Genomic DNA, 15,936 nt, shown 5'->3' with positions numbered 1-15,936 from the left:
GCCTTTTCACCTTGCTAATAGTTTCCTTTGATGTGCAGAAGCTTTTAAGGTTAATTAGGTCCCATTTGTTCATTTTTGCTTTTATTTCCAATATTCTGGGAGGTGGGTCATAGAGGATCCTGCTGTGATGTACGTCAGAGAGTGTTTTGCCTATGTTCTCCTCTAGGAGTTTCATAGTTTCTGGTCTTATATTTAGATATTTAATCCATTTTGAGTTTGTTTTTGTGTATGGTGTTAGAAAGTGTTCTAGTTTCATTCCTTTACAAGTGGTTGACCAGATTTCCCAGTACCACTTGTTAAAGAGATTGTCTTTAATCCATTGTATATTCTTGCCTCCTTTGTCAAAGATAAGGTGTCCATATGTGCGAGGATTTATCTCTGGGCTTTCTATTTTTTTTTTCCTAATTTTATTTTATTTTTAAACTTTACATAATTGTATTAGTTTTGCCAAATATAAAAATGAATCCACCACAGGTATACATGTATTCCCCATCCTGAACCCTCCTCCCTCCTCCCTCCCCATACCATCCCTCTGGGTCGTCCCAGTGCACTAGCCCCAAGCATCCAGTATCGTGCATCGAACCTGGACTGGCAACTCGTTTCTTACATTATATTTTACATGTTTCAATGCCATTGTCCCAAATCTTCCCACCCTCTCCCTCTCCCACAGAGTCCATAAGACTGTTCTATACATCAGTGTCTCTTTTGCTGTCTCGTACACCAGGTTATTGTTACCATCTTTCTAAATTCCATATATATGCGTTAGTATACTGTATTTATGTTTTTCCTTCTGGCTTACTTCACTCTGTATGATAGGCTCCAGTTTCATCCACCTCATTAGAACTGATTCAAATGTATTCTTTTTAATGGCTGAGTAATACTCCATTGTGTATATGTACCACTGCTTTCTTATCCATTCATCTGCTGATGGACATCTAGGTTGCTTCCATGTCCTGGCTATTATAAACAGTGCTGCGATGAACATTGGGGTACACGTGTCTCTTTCACTTCTGGTTTCCTCAGTGTGTATGCCCAGCAGTGGGATTGGTGGATCATAAGGCAGTTCTATTTCCAGTTTTTTAAGGAATCTCCACACTGTTCTCCATAGTGGCTGTACTAGTTTGCATTCCCACCAACAGTGTAAGAGGGTTCCCTTTTCTCCACACCCTCTCCAGCATTTATTATTTGTAGACTTTTGGATCGCAGCCATTCTGACTGGTGTGAAATGGTACCTCATAGTGGTTTTGATTTGCATTTCTCTGATAATGAGTGATGTTGAGCATCTTTTCATGTTTTTGTTAGCCATCTGTATGTCTTCTTTGGAGAAATGTCTATTTAGTTCTTTGGCCCATTTTTTGATTGGGTCATTTATTTTTCTGGAGTTGAGCTGTAGGAGTTGCTTGTATATTTTTGAGATTAGTTGTTTGTCGGTTGTTTCATTTGCTATTATTTTCTCCCATTCTGAAGGCTGCCTTTTCACCTTGCTAATAGTTTCCTTTGATGTGCAGAAGCTTTTAAGGTTAATTAGGTCCCATTTGTTCATTTTTGCTTTTATTTCCAATATTCTGGGAGGTGGGTCATAGAGGATCCTGCTGTGATGTATGTCGGAGAGTGTTTTTCCTATGTTCTCCTCTAGGAGTTTTATAGTTTCTGGTCTTAGGTTTAGATCTTTAATCCATTTTGAGTTTATTTTTGTGTATGGTGTTAGAAAGTGGTCTAGTTTCATTCTTTTACAAGTGGTTGACCAGACTTCCCAGCACCACTTGTTAAAGAGATTGTCTTTAATCCATTGTATATTCTTGCCTCCTTTGTCAAAGATAAGGTGTCCATATGTGCGTGGATTTATCTCTGGGCTTTCTATTTTATTCCATTGATCGATATTTCTGTCTTTGTGCCAGTACCATACTGTCTTGATAACTGTGGCTTTGTAGTAGAGCCTGAAGTCAAGTAGGTTGATTCCTCCAGTTCCATTCTTCTTTCTCAAGATAGCTTTGGCTATTCGAGGTTCTTTGTATTTCCATATAAATTGTGAAATTATTTGTTCTAGCTCTGTGAAGAATACTGTTGGTAGCTTGATAGGGATTGCGTTGAATCTATAAATTGCTTTGGGTAGTATACTCATTTTCACTATATTGATTCTTCCAATCCATGAACATGGTATATTTCTCCATCTATTAGTGTCCTCTTTGATTTCTTTCACCAGTGTTTTATAGTTTTCTATATATAGGTCTTTAGTTTCTTTAGGTAGATATATTCTTTCCGTTGCAATGGTTAATGGAATTTTTTCCTTAATTTCTCTTTCTGTTTTCTCATTATTAGTGTATAGGAATGCAAGGGATTTCTGTGTGTTGACTTTATATCCTGCAACTTTACTATAATCATTGATTAGTTCTAGTAATTTTCTGGTGGAATCTTTAGGGTTTTCTATGTAGAGGATCATGTCATCTGCAAATAGTGAGAGTTTTACTTCTTCTTTTCCTATTTGGATTCCTTTTATTTCTTTTTCTGCTCTGATTGCTGTGGCCAAAACTTCTAAAACTATGTTCAATAGTAATGGTGAAAGTGGGCACCCTTGTCTTGTTCCTGACTTTAGAGGAAATGCTTTCAATTTTTCCCCATTGAAGATAATGTTTGCTGTGGGTTTGTCGTATATAGCTTTTATTATGTTGAGGTATGTTCCCTCTATTCCTGCTTTCTGGAGAGTTTTTATCATAAATGGATGTTGAATTTTGTCAAAGGCTTTCTCTGCATCTATTGAGATAATCATATGGTTTTTATTTTTCAGTTTGTTAATGTGGTGTATTACATTGATTGATTTGCAGATATTGAAGAATCCTTGCATCCCTGGGATAAAGCCCACTTGGTCATGGTGTATGATCTTTTTAATGTGTTGTTGGATTCTGATTGCTGGAATTTTGTTAAGGATTTTTGCATCTATGTTCATCAGTGATATTGGCCTGTAGTTTTCTTTTTTTGTGGGATCTTTGTCAGGTTTTGGTATTAGGGTGTTGGTGGCCTCATAGAATGAGTTTGGAAGTTTACCTTCCTCTGCAATTTTCTGGAAGAGTTTGAGCAGGATAGGTGTTAGCTCTTCTCTAAATTTTTGGTAGAATTCAGCTGTGAAGCCGTCTGGACCTGGGCTTTTGTTTGCTGGAAGATTTTTTATTACAGTTTCCATTTCCGTGCTTGTGATGGGTCTGTTAAGATTTTCTATTTCTTCCTGGTCCAGTTTTGGAAAGTTGTACTTTTCTAAGAATTTGTCCATTTCTTCCACGTTGTCCATTTTATTGGCATATAATTGTTGATTGTCTCTTATGATCCTTTGTATTTCTGTGTTTTCTGTTGTGATCTCTCCATTTTCGTTTCTAATTTTGTTGATTTGATTTTTCTCCCTGTATTTCTTGATGAGCCTGGCTAATGGTTTGTCAATTTTATTTATCCTTTCAAAGAACCAGCTTTTGGTTTTGTTGATTTTTGCTATGGTCTCTTTTGTTTCTTTTGCATTTGTTTCTGCTCTAATTTTTAAGATTTCTTTCCTTCTACTAACCCTGGGGTTCTTCATTTCTTCCTTTTCTAGTTGCTTTAGGTGTAGAGTTAGGTTATTTATTTGACTTTTTTCTTGTTTCTTGAGTTGTGCCTGTATTGCTATGAACTTTCCCCTTAGGACTGCTTTTACCGTGTCCCACAGGTTTTGGGTTGTTGTGTTTTCATTTTCATTCGTTTCTATGCAAATTTTGATTTCTTTTTTGATTTCTTCTGTGATTTGTTGGTTATTCAGCACCGTGTTGTTCAGCTTCCATATGTTGGAATTTTTAATAGTTTTTCTCCTGTAATTGAGATCTAATCTTACTGCATTGTGGTCAGAAAAAATGCTGGGAATGATTTCTGTTTTTTTGAATTTACCAAGGCTAGCTTTATGGCCCAGGATGTGATCTGTCCTGGAGAAGGTTCCATGTGCGCTTGAGAAAAAGGTGAAATTCATTGTTTTGGGAAGAAATGTCCTATATATATCAATTAGGTCTAACTGGTCTATTGTATCATTTAAAGTTTGTGTTTCCTTGTTAATTTTCTGTTTAGTTGATCTATCCATAGGTGTAAGTGGGGTATTAAAGTCTCCCACTATTATTGTGTTACTGTTAATTTCTCCTTTCATACTTGTGAGCATTTGTCTTACGTACTGTGGTGCTCCCGTGTTGGGTGCATATATATTTATAATTGTTTTATCTTCTTCTTGGATTGATCCTTTGGTCATTATGTAGTGACCTTCTTTGTCTCTTTTCACAGCCTTTGTTTTAGTCTATTTTATCTGATATGAGTATTGCTACTCCTGCTTTCTTTTGGTCCCTATTTGCATGGAAAATCTTTTTCCAGCCCTTCACTTTCAGTCTGTATGTGTCCCCTGTTTTGAGGTGGGTCTCTTGTAGACAACATATGTAGGGGTCTTGTTTTTGTATCCATTCAGCCAGTCTTTGTCTTTTGGTTGGGGCATTCAACCCATTTATGTTTAAGGTAATTACTGATAAGTATGATCCCGTTGCCATTTACTTTATTGTTTTGGGTTCAAGTTTATACACCGTTTTTGTGTTTCCTGTGTAGAGAAGATCCTTTAGTATTTGTTGGAGAGCTGGTTCGGTGGTGCAGAATTGTCTCAGCTTTTGCTTATCTGAAAAGCTTTTGATTTCTCCTTCATACTTGAATGAGATCCTTGCTGGGTACAATAATCTGGGCTGTAGGTTATTTTCTTTCATCATTTTAAGTATGTCTTGCCATTCCCTCCTGGCTTGAAGAGTTTCTATTGAAAGATCAGCTGTTATCCTTATGGGAATTCCCTTGTGTGTTATTTGTTGTTTTTCCCTTGCTGCTTTTAATATTTGTTCTTTGTGTTTGACCTTAGTTAATTTGATTAATATGTGTCTTGGGGTGTTTCACCTTGGGTTTATCCTGTTTGGGACTCTCTGGGTTTCTTGGACTTGGGTGATTATTTCCTTCCCCATTTTAGGGAAGTTTTCCACTATTATCTCCTCAAGTATTTTCTCATGGTCTTTCTTTTTGTCTTCTTCTTCTGGAACCCCTATGATTCGAATGTTGTAGCGTTTAATATTGTCCTGGAGGTCTCTGAGATTGTCCTCATTTCTTTTAATTCGTTTTTCTTTTATCCTCTCTGATTCATTTATTTCTACCATTCTATCTTCTAATTCACTAATCCTATCTTCTGCCTCTGTTATTCTACTATTTGTTGCCTCCAGAGTGTTTTTAATTTCATTTATTGCATTATTCCTTATATATTGACTCTTTTTTATTTCTTCTAGGTCCTTGTTAAACCTTTCTTGCATCTTCTCAATCCTTGTCTCCTGGCTATTTATCTGTGATTCCATTTTGATTTCAAGATTTTGGATCAATTTCACTATCATTATTCGAAATTCTTTATCAGGTAGATTCCCTATCTCTTCCTCTTTTGTTTGGTTTGGTGGGCATTTATCCTGTTCCTTTATCTGCTGAGTATTCCTCTGTCTCTTCACCTTGTTTAAATTGCTGAGTTTGGGGTGTCCTTTCTGTATTCTGGCAGTTTGTGGAGTTCTCTTTATTGTGGCGTTTCCTCGCTGTGTGTGGGTTTGTACAGGTGGCTTGTCAAGGTTTCCTGGTTAGGGAAGCTTGTGTCGGTGTTCTGGTGGGTGGAGCTATATTTCTTCTCTCTGGAGTGCAATGAAATGTCCAGTAATGAGTTATGAGATGTCTATGGTTTTGGGGTGACTTTGGGCAGCCTGTATCTTGAAGCTCAGGGCTGTGTTCCTTTGTTGCTGGAGAATTTGCTTGGTATGTCTTGCCCTGGAACTTATTGGCCCTTGTGTGGTGCTTGGTTTCAGTGTCGGTATGGAGGCATTTGATGAGCTCCTGTCAATTAATGTTCCTTGGAGTCAGGAGTTCCCTGGAGTCAGGGTTTGGACTTACGTCTCCTGCTTCCGGTTATCGGTCTTATTTTTACAGTAGTTTCAAAACTTCTCCTTCTATACAGCACCATTGATAAAACATCTACATTAAAGATGAAAAGTTTCTCTATGGTGAGGGTCACTCAGAGAGGTTCACAGTGTTACATGGAGAAGAGAAGAGGGAGGAGGGAGTTAGAGGTGACCCAAATGAGATGAGGTGAATCAATAGTGGAGAGAGTGGGCTAGCCAGTAGTCACTTCCTTATGTGCACTCCACAACTGGACCACTCAGAGATGTTCACGGAGTTATACAGAGAAGAGAAGAAGGAGGAAGGTGACAGAGGTGGCCCGAAGGGTAAAAGGGGGGAATGAAAAGGAGGGAGACAGATGCAGCCAGTAATCAGTTCCCTAAGTGTTCTCCACCATCTGGAACACACAGAAATTCACAGAGTTGGGTAGAGTAGAGAGGGGTTAGGGAGGAGACACAGGCGACCTGGTGGAGAAAAAGGAGAGTCCAAAGGGAGAGAGAGCAGTCAAGCCAGTAATCTCACTCCCTAGTGAAAAATGGGTCCTGAAGATTGGGTCCTTAAAGGTACAAAATTGGTAACAAATACATAAAAGCAAAAATTAAAAATCTAGAGTAGAGTTTGGAATTTCAAAAATACAATGTTAAAGAAAAGAAGAAGGAAAAGAAAGAGAGAAAAAACGAACAAACAAAAACAAACAAGGTCGCGAAAATTATAAAGAAAGTACAGGTACAAAATTGATAAGTAACACCAAAAAGCAAAAATTAAAAATCTAGAGCAGAGTTTGGAATTTCAGATATACAATGTTATATAAAAGAAGAAGAGAAAGAAACAGAGAAGAAAAGAAGAAAAGAAAAAAAAAAGTCACAGAAATTATATATAAAAAAAAAAACTATAGGTACAAAATTGATAACATATACCAAAAAGCGAAAATTAAAAATCTAGAGTAGAGTTTGGAATTTCAAAAATACAATGTTAAAGAAAAGAAGAAAAAAACAAAACCAAAAAAACTAGGTCAAAAAATTATAAAATATATATATATGAAGTTTGCTGAAGAAGAAAAAAATAGGGTCTCTTTTTTTTTTTTTGCAATGTAATAGGTTATAAGAGTGAAAATTAAAGGAACAATAGAGGACTTAAATTTTTTTTTTTAATTAAAAAAAAAAAGAATGATCGTAAAAATAATAAAAATATATCTAGGACTTTCTTGGTTTTTTTGTGGGTGTTGTGGGTTCAGTTCATTTTTGGCTAGTTCCTTGGTCAGACTTATATTTCTCAAGATCTATAGGCCCCTTCCTATGTAGTCCGTAGTAACCACAGGGTTTTGATCTATTGCCTGTAGCTTCCAAGGCGTTTCCCTCTGTTGTATCTTCTTCTTTTTGCTAGTCTCTTCAGTACCTGGTTTCCGCCCTGACACAAAGGGCATGGTGGAGGACACTTTTTTTTTTTTTTAAGGCTTACTTGTTCAGTCGCCCTGTGGGGAGGGAGGGAGGGATGCTGCAAACAAATAACACTGGTGTGGGCTCACAGTGCCTCAGCCACCCTGGGTCTGCCCCCGCTCACGGCGCGTGTAGCCTCCCTGTCCACACTGCTTGGACTCTAGGTTGTTCCACCGGGAACAATCCAAGGCCGGCCCTGGGCTGCATGCACCTCCCAGGTCCAAGCCGCTCAGGTTCAGGTACTCGGGTAGTCCTCAGAGGCGCAGACTCAGTTGGGCCTGCGTTTTGTGCTCTTCCCAGGTCTGAGCAGCTCAGGTGATGAGGTGTTTGGCGAGCGCCAATGCTGCGACTTATCGCCTCCCCGCCACTCGGTTATCTGGGTGTAAAACTGGCACACCTTCTCAGGCAGATGTTGACCGTCCAGACCCCCAAGAAGTTTTAGTTAGCAAAGAAGCCTGCTTACAGTCTTATAGATAATGTCTCTCTGGGGCTGCGATTGCCCACTTCCGGCTCTGGCTGCCTGTCCCCCGAGGGGGAAGGTCTGCAGCCGGCTATCTCTGTTCAGTCCTTTGTTCCGTGCGCGGGCCTGGCGGTCTTAGGTTAGGGCTGGCTTTTCGCATGGTAGATATCCCACAGTCTGGTTTGCTAGCCCAAATTATTTCGCTCAGATAGCGCTCAGGATATTCAGGCCAGATTCTTACTCTCAGCAATGCAGCCCACGCCACGCCTCCCTGCCCAGCCCCCGCTTGCTAATGGTGGATGCAGGCGTCTGCGCTGCTTCTCTGCTGGGGGAGTTACCGTAGGGCTTGCAATCTGCGAGTTTTAATTGTTTATTTATTTTTTCTCCCTGTTATGTTGCCCTCTGTGCTTCCAAAGCTCGGCACAGATTCGGCAGTGAGAAGGTTTCCTGGTGTTTGGAAACTTCTCTCTTTTTAAGATTCCCTTCCCGGGACGGAACTCCTCTGCGGGCATTCAGAAGTTGTTTTGTGGAATTTACTTGACGTTTAAATGCTCTTTTGATGAATTTGTGGAGGAGAAAGTGTTCTCCCTGTCCTACTCCTCTGCGATCTTGGCTCCACCCCCCCTGGGCTTTCTATTTTGTTCCATTGATCTATATTTCTGTCTTTGTGCCAGTACCATACTGTCTTGATAACTGTGGCTTTGTAGTAGAGCCTGAAGTCAGGTAGGTTGATTCCTCCAGTCCCATTCTTCTTTCTCAAGATAGATTTGGCTATTCAAGGTTTTTTGTATTTCCATACAAATTGTGAAATTATTTATTCTAGCTCTGTGAAGAATACCATTGGTAGCTTGATAGGGATTGCATTGAATCTATAAATTGCTTTGGGTAGTATACTCATTTTCAGTATATTGATTCTTCCAATCCATGAACATGGTATATTTCTCCATCTATTAGTGTCCTCTTTGATTTCTTTCACCAGTGTTTTATAGTTTTCTATATATAGGTCTTTAGTTTCTTTAGGTAGATATATTCCTAAGTATTTTATTCTGTCCGTTGCAATGGTGAATGGAATTGTTTCCTTAATTTCTCTATTTTCTCATTATTAGTGTGTAGGAATACAAGGGATTTCTGTGTGTTGATTTTATATCCTGCAACTTTACTATAATCATTGATTAGTTCCAGTAATTTTCTGGTGGAGTCTTTAGGGTTTTCTATGTAGAGGATCATGTCATCTGCAAATAGTGAGAGTTTTACTTCTTCTTTTCAATTTTGGATTCCTTTTATTTCTTTTTCTGCTCTGATTGCTGTGGCCAAAACTTCCAAAACTATGTTGAATAGTAAAGGTGAAAGTGAGCACCCTTGTCTTGTTCCTGACTTTAGAGGAAATGCTTTCAGTTTTTCACCATTGAGGATGATGTTTGCTGTGGGTTTGTCATATATAGCTTTTATTATGTTGAGGTATGTTCCTTCTATTCCTGCTTTCTGGAGAGTTTTTTTTTTTTTTTATCATAAATGGATGTTGAATTTTGTCAAAGGCTTTCTCTGCATCTATTGAGATAATCATATGGTTTTTATTTTTCAATTTGTTAATGTGGTGTATTACATTGATTGATTTGCGGATATTGAAGAATCCTTGCATCCCTGGGATAAAGTCCACTTGGTCATGGTGTATGATCTTTTTAATGTGTTGTTGGATTCTGATTGCTAGACTTTTGTTAAGGATTTTTGCATCTATGTTCATCAGTGATATTGGCCCTTGTTTTCTTTTTTTGTGGGATCTTTGTCAGGTTTTGGTATTAGGGTGATGGTGGCCTCATAGAATGAGTTTGGAAGTTTACCTTCCTCTGCAATTTTCTGGAAGAGTTTGAGCAGGATAGGTGTTAGCTCTTCTCTAAATTTTTGGTAGAATTCAGCTGTGAAGCCGTCTGGACCTGGGCTTTTGTTTGCTGGAAGATTTTTGATTACAATTTCAATTTCCGTGCTTGTGATGGGTCTGTTAAGATTTTCTATTTCTTCCTGGTCCAGTTTTGGAAAGTTGTATTTTTCTAAGAATTTGTCCATTTCTTCTACGTTGTCCATTTTATTGGCATATAGTTGTTGATAATAGTCTCTTACGATCCTTTGTATTTCTGTGTTGTCTGTTGTGATCTCTCCATTTTCATTTCTAATTTTATTGATTGGATTTTTCTCCTTTTGTTTCTTGATGATTCTGGCTAATGTTTTGTCAATTTTATTTATCCTTTCAAAGAACCAGCTTTTGGCTTTGTTGATTTTTGCTATAGCCTCTTTTGTTTGTTTTGCATTTATTCCTGCTCTAATTTTTAAGATTTCTTTCCTTCTACTAACCCTGGGGTTCTTCATTTCTTCCTTTTCTAGTTGCTTTAGGTGTAGAGTTAGGTTTTTTATTTGACTTTTTTCTTGTTTCTTTAGTTATGCCTGTATTGCTATGAACTTTCCCCTTTAGACTGCTTTTACAGTGTCCCACAGGTTTTGGGTTGTTGTGTTTTCATTTTCATTCGCTTCTATGCAAATTTTGATTTCTTTTTTGATTTCTTCTGTGATTTGTTGGTTATTCAGCAACGTGTTGTTCAGCCTCCATATGTTGGATTTTTTAATAGTTTTCTCCTGTAATTGAGATCTAATCTTACTGCATTGTCGTCAGAAAAAATGCTGGGAATGATTTCTATTTTTTTGAATTTACCAAGGCTAGCTTTATGGCCCAGGATGTGATCTGTCCTGGAGAAGGTTCCATGTGCGCTTGAGAAAAAGGTGAAATTCATTGTTTTGGGATGAAATGTCCTATAGATATCAGTTAGGTCTAACTGTTCTATTGTATCATTTAAAGTTTGTGTTTCCTTGTTAATTTTCTGTTTAGTTGATCTATCCATAGGTGTGAGTGGGGTATTAAAGTCTCCCACTATTATTGTATTATTGTTAATTTCTCCTTTCATACTTGTTAGCATTTGTCTTACATATTGCGGTGCTCCCGTGTTGGGTGCATATATATTTATAAATGTTATATCTTCTTCTTGGATTGATCCTTTGATCACTATGTAGTGACCATCTTTGTCTCTTTTCACAGCCTTTGTTTTAAAGTCTATTTTATCTGATATAAGTATTGCTACTCCTGCTTTCTTTTGGTCCCTATTTGCATGGAAAATCTTTTTCCAGCCCTTCACTTTCAGTCTGTATGTGTCCCTTGTTTTGAGGTGGGTCTCTTGTAGACAACATATGTAGGGGTCTTGTTTTTGTATCCATTTAGCCAGTCTTTGTCTTTTGATTGGGGCATTCAACCCATTTACGTTTAAGGTAATTACTGATAAGTACAATCACATTGCCATTTACTTTATTGTTTTGGGCTTGAATTTATACACCGTTTTTGTGTTTCCTGTCTAGAGAAGATCCTTTAGTATTTGTTGGAGAGCTGGTTTGGTGGTGCAGAATTCTCTCAGCTTTTGCTTGTCTGAAAAGCTTTTGATTTCTCCTTCATACTTGAATGAGATCCTTGCTGGGTACAATAATCTGGGCTGTAGGTTATTTTCTTTCATCATTTTAAGTATGTCTTGCCATTCCCTCCTGGCTTGAAGAGTTTCTATTGAAAGATCAGCTGTTATCCTTATGGGAATTCCCTTGTGTGTTATTTGTTGCTTTTCTCTTGCTGCTTTTAACATTTGTTCTTTGTATTTGATCTTTGTTAATTTGATTAATATGTGTCTTGTGGTGTTTCTCCTTGGGTTTATCCTGTTTGGGACTCTCTGGGTTTCTTGGACTTGGGTGATTATTTCTTTCCCCATTTTAGGGAAGTTTTCAACTAGTATCTCCTCAAGTATTTTCTCATGGTCTTTCTTTTTGTCTTCTTCTTTTGGGACCCCTATGATTCGAATGTTGTAGCGTTTAATATTGTCCTGGAGGTCTCTGAGATTGTCCTCATTTCTTTTAATTCGTTTTTCTTTTATCCTCTCTGATTCATTTATTTCTACCATTCTATCTTCTAATTCACTAATCCTATCTTCTGCCTCTGTTATTCTACTATTTGTTGCCTCCAGAGTGTTTTTAATTTCATTTATTGCATTATTCCTTATATATTGACTCTTTTTTATTTCTTCTAGGTCCTTGTTAAACCTTTCTTGCATCTTCTCAATCCTTGTCTCCTGGCTATTTATCTGTGATTCCATTTTGATTTCAAGATTTTGGATCAATTTCACTATCATTATTCGAAATTCTTTATCAGGTAGATTCCCTATCTCTTCCTCTTTTGTTTGGTTTGGTGGGCATTTGTCCTGTTCCTTTATCTGCTGGGTATTCCTCTGTCTCTTCATCTTGTTTAAATTGCTGAGTTTGGGGTGTCCTTTCTGTATTCTGGCAGTTTGTGGAGTTCTCTTTATTGTGGCGTTTCCTTGCTGTGTGTGGGTTTGTACAGGTGGCTTGTCAAGGTTTCCTAGTGAGGGAAGCTTGTGTAGGTGTTCTGGTAGGTGGAGCTGTATTTCTTCTCTCTGGAGTGCAATGAATTGTCCAGTATTGAGTTATGAGATGTCTATGGTTTTGGGGTGACTTTGGGCAGCCTGTATCTTGAAGCTCAGGGCTGTGTTCCTTTGTTGCTGGAGAATTTGCTTGGTATGTCTTGCCCTGGAACTTGTTGGCCCTTGTGTCGTGCTTGGTTTCAGTGTAGGTATGGAGGCGTTTGATGAGCTCCTGTCAATTTATGTTCCTTGGAGTCAGGAGTTCCCTGGAGTCAGGGTTTGGACTTAAGCCTCGTGCTTCCAGTTATTGGTGTTATTTTTACTGTAGTTTCAGAGCTTCTCCTTCTATACAGCACCATTGATAAAACATCTACATTAAAGATGAAAAGTTTCTCTACCTTGAGGGTCACCCAGAGAGTTTCACAGTGTTACATGGAGAAGAGAAGAGGAAGGAGGGAGTTAGAGGTGACCCGAATGAGATGAGGTGGAACCAATAGAGGAGAGAGTGGGCTAGCCAGTAATCACTTCCTTATGTGCACTCCACAAGTGGACCGCTCAGAGATGTTCATGGAGTTATACGGAGAAGAGAAGAAGAAGGAAGGAGACAGAGATGGCTAGGAGGATAAAAGGAGGGAATGTAAAGGAGGGAAACAGATCCAGCCAGTAATCAGTTCCCTAAGTGTTCTCCACCGTCTGGAACACACAGAAATTCACAGAGTTGGGTAGAGTAGAGAAGGGTTAGGGAGGAGACACAGGCGACCTGGTGGAGAAAAAGGAGAGTCCAAAGGGAGAGAGAGCAGTCAAGCCAGTAATCTTGCTCCCTAGTGAAAAATGGGTACTGAAGATTGGGTTCTTAAAGGTACAAAATTGGTAACAAATACATAAAAGCAAAAATTAAAAATCTAGAGTAGAGTTTGGAATTTCAAAAATATGATGTTAAAGAAAAGAAGAAGGAAAAGAAAGAGAAAAAACGAACAAACTAAAATAAGGTCATGAAAATTATAAAGAAAATATAGGTACAAAATTAATAACTAATACCAAAAAGCAAAAGTTAAAAATCTAGAGTAGAGTTTGGAATTTCAAAAATACAATGTTAAAAAAAAAGAAGAAGAAAAAGAGAGAGAGAAACAAAAACAAAAACAAGCAAAGTCGCAAAAATTATAAAGAAAATACAGGTACAAAATTGATATCAAATACCAAAAAGCATAAATTAAAAATCTAGAGTACAGTTTGGAATTTCAGATATACAATATTATATAAAAGAAGAAGAGAAAGAAACAGAGGGGAAAAAAAAGTCACAGAAATTACAAAAAAGACTATAGGTAGAAAATTGATAACAATACCAAAAAACTAAAATTAAAAATCTAGAGTAGAGTTTGGAATTTCAAAAATACAATGTTAAAGAAAAGAAGAAGAAAAAAAAATTATAAAAAATATATATATGAAGTTTGCTGTAAAAAAATAGGGTTTTTTTTTTTTGCAAAGTAATAGGTTATAAAAGTGAAAATTAAAGGAATAATAGAGGACTTAAATTTTTTTTTTAAATTAAAAAAAAAGAAAGAATGATTGTAAAAATAGTAAAAATATATCTAGGACTTTTTCTGGTTTTGTTGTGAGTATTGTGGGTTCACTTCATTTTTGGCTAGTTCCTTGGTCCGACTTATATTTCTCAAGATCTATAGGCCCCTTCCTATGTAGTCGGTAGTAACCACAGGGTTTTAATCTATTGCCTGTAGCTGTTATAGCTTCTTCTGTTTGCTGATCTCTTCAGTGTCTGGTTTCCGCCCTGACACGAAGGGGATGGTGGAGGACACTTTTTTTTTTTTTAAGCTCACTTGTTCTGTCGAGCTCCTTTCGAAGACTTGGGTTGCTTTTCCGGGTGCCTGATGTCCTCTGCTGGCATTCAGAAGTTGTTTTGTGGAATTTACTCGGCGTTTAAATGTTCTTTTGATGAATTTGTCTGGGAGAAAGTGTTCTCCCCGTCCTACTCCTCCACCATCTTGGCTCGGAACCTAGTCCAGTCTTTAAAATAAGCATCTAAACTGGCGCGAAAATATCAGGAATTGGAAGGAAGAGAATATGATTATAAAATATAATATAGAGGTTCAATCAGTAAGACTTGCCATTTAGTTGGATTTTAAATTCATGAGAGTGGGGAGACAAAGTAAACTACATTTTTGAATCTAGGTAATTAGGAGGATTTTGATGTCATCACTAGATACTGGGAGCACGGATTGAGTAATAGCATTTTTTTCCCAAAGGAGGAAGGTGAATTCATAACAATTTTAGTTTTTTATGTGTTGTCAGGTCAACTTTCAAAAGACGTCCAGTATCTTTGATTTACAAAATTATGTTAACTTCATATATGCAGCGTTGTGATTCAGCATTTTTGCATATTATTCTCCATTATATGATATTATTCTCCATTATATGATATTATATGATAATTACAATTCCTTGTGCTATACAGTATATTCTTGTAGCTTATCTATTTTATACATAGTAGTTCATTTCTGTTAATTCCATTAAATACATAAATAAAAAATTCCAGTATATGATTGAAAGTTTTGGATTACAACTTAATGACAAGGAAGATCTGGCTATTTGAGTCATCAGTACACACAGATTAAAATTGACATCAGAAAGATGGCTGAAAGCTTCCATGGGGAGCATATGGAAAAACAGGAGAAGAGGACTAGAGACAGAACTTTGAACAGCTGCATTTAGGAAGCATCAGCAGGAAAAGGAGATCAGAACAGAGTTAAAGAAGGAAGGACATGATAAACAGGGAGAACAGTAGCAGAGCTGCCTCACTAGAAGTTTGGACCTGGATCTTTAAAGACAAGGACAGTAAAAGAGAAGCTAAGGGTGTCCCAGGAGGGAGAAGAATAAAGTCACAAAAATAAAATGAATATTGGTATGGAAATGATGAAGAAATATCTTAAAGGTCCTGGGACTCACCTGCCACAGCCTTTTAGGGATACCTGGGAACTGGGAGGCATTTCTGACCTGGTCCAACTGGAGATTTATTTTATCCTTTCTAGGTGAGGTTCTCACTTACCAATGGAACATTCCAGAGAGATCTGGCCCTGGTCTCAATGATTCTGCTTGTGTTTCTTGGATCTACTATTCTGCAGTGGATCCCATCAAGGTAAAGGCAATATTGGCTTCTTGGAGATGTCTCAGAAATGGGCAGACTGCCTAGGAAAAAGAAGCTATTAAACAGATGTGGTGAGCCGCGGGCCCGACAGTCCGGAGAGAGGCGCGGAGGGATCCGTGGGAGCCGCAGTGCGGCGGCGCGCGGGCCGGGCGGGGCGGGGCCGGAAGAAAAAAAAAAAAAATAAATAAACAGATGTGGTAAAGAGCCCAGCACTGAAGTCCAGGGACTGAGGGAAATTCCTCAAATCCCGAGCTTGTTTTAATAGGAAAAAGGAGAGATAAAATGATTAGGTAGCACCCATGTTTGTTCTGAGGGCTTTCTTCCTTGTTTCTTCTTCTTGAATAGTATAAGGCAATATGTTATCATTTTAGGAACTTAGAATTGGTTGTCAAGAGATTAGGTTTCTAGCCCAAATTTGGTTCTGTCTTATCTTTTGATTGACTTTAGGCAAGTCATTCTGCCTCT

At 37.9% G+C, this 15,936-nt stretch overlaps 1 protein-coding gene across 9 annotated transcripts in view; it reads left to right on the top strand.

The window, feature by feature from the left end:
- HEPH (hephaestin) overlaps nucleotides 1–15,936 on the top strand; it is a 146,075-nt gene that overhangs the window by 116,984 nt on the left and 13,155 nt on the right. For 7 of the 9 annotated variants that reach the window (XM_061410290.1, XM_061410293.1, XM_061410292.1 and 4 more), the window contains one exon: nucleotides 15,356–15,462. The exons of the other annotated variants lie outside the window; for them this stretch is intronic. In XM_061410290.1, the coding sequence (XP_061266274.1) occupies nucleotides 15,356–15,462 (107 nt within the window). The remainder of the gene's footprint in view (nucleotides 1–15,355; nucleotides 15,463–15,936) is intronic. 9 annotated transcript variants of the gene reach the window in all.

Source organism: Bos javanicus, chromosome X (assembly GCF_032452875.1).
Source record: "Bos javanicus breed banteng chromosome X, ARS-OSU_banteng_1.0, whole genome shotgun sequence".
NCBI lineage: Eukaryota > Metazoa > Chordata > Mammalia > Artiodactyla > Bovidae > Bos > Bos javanicus.
This window is presented reverse-complemented; position numbering and strand designations above follow the sequence as displayed.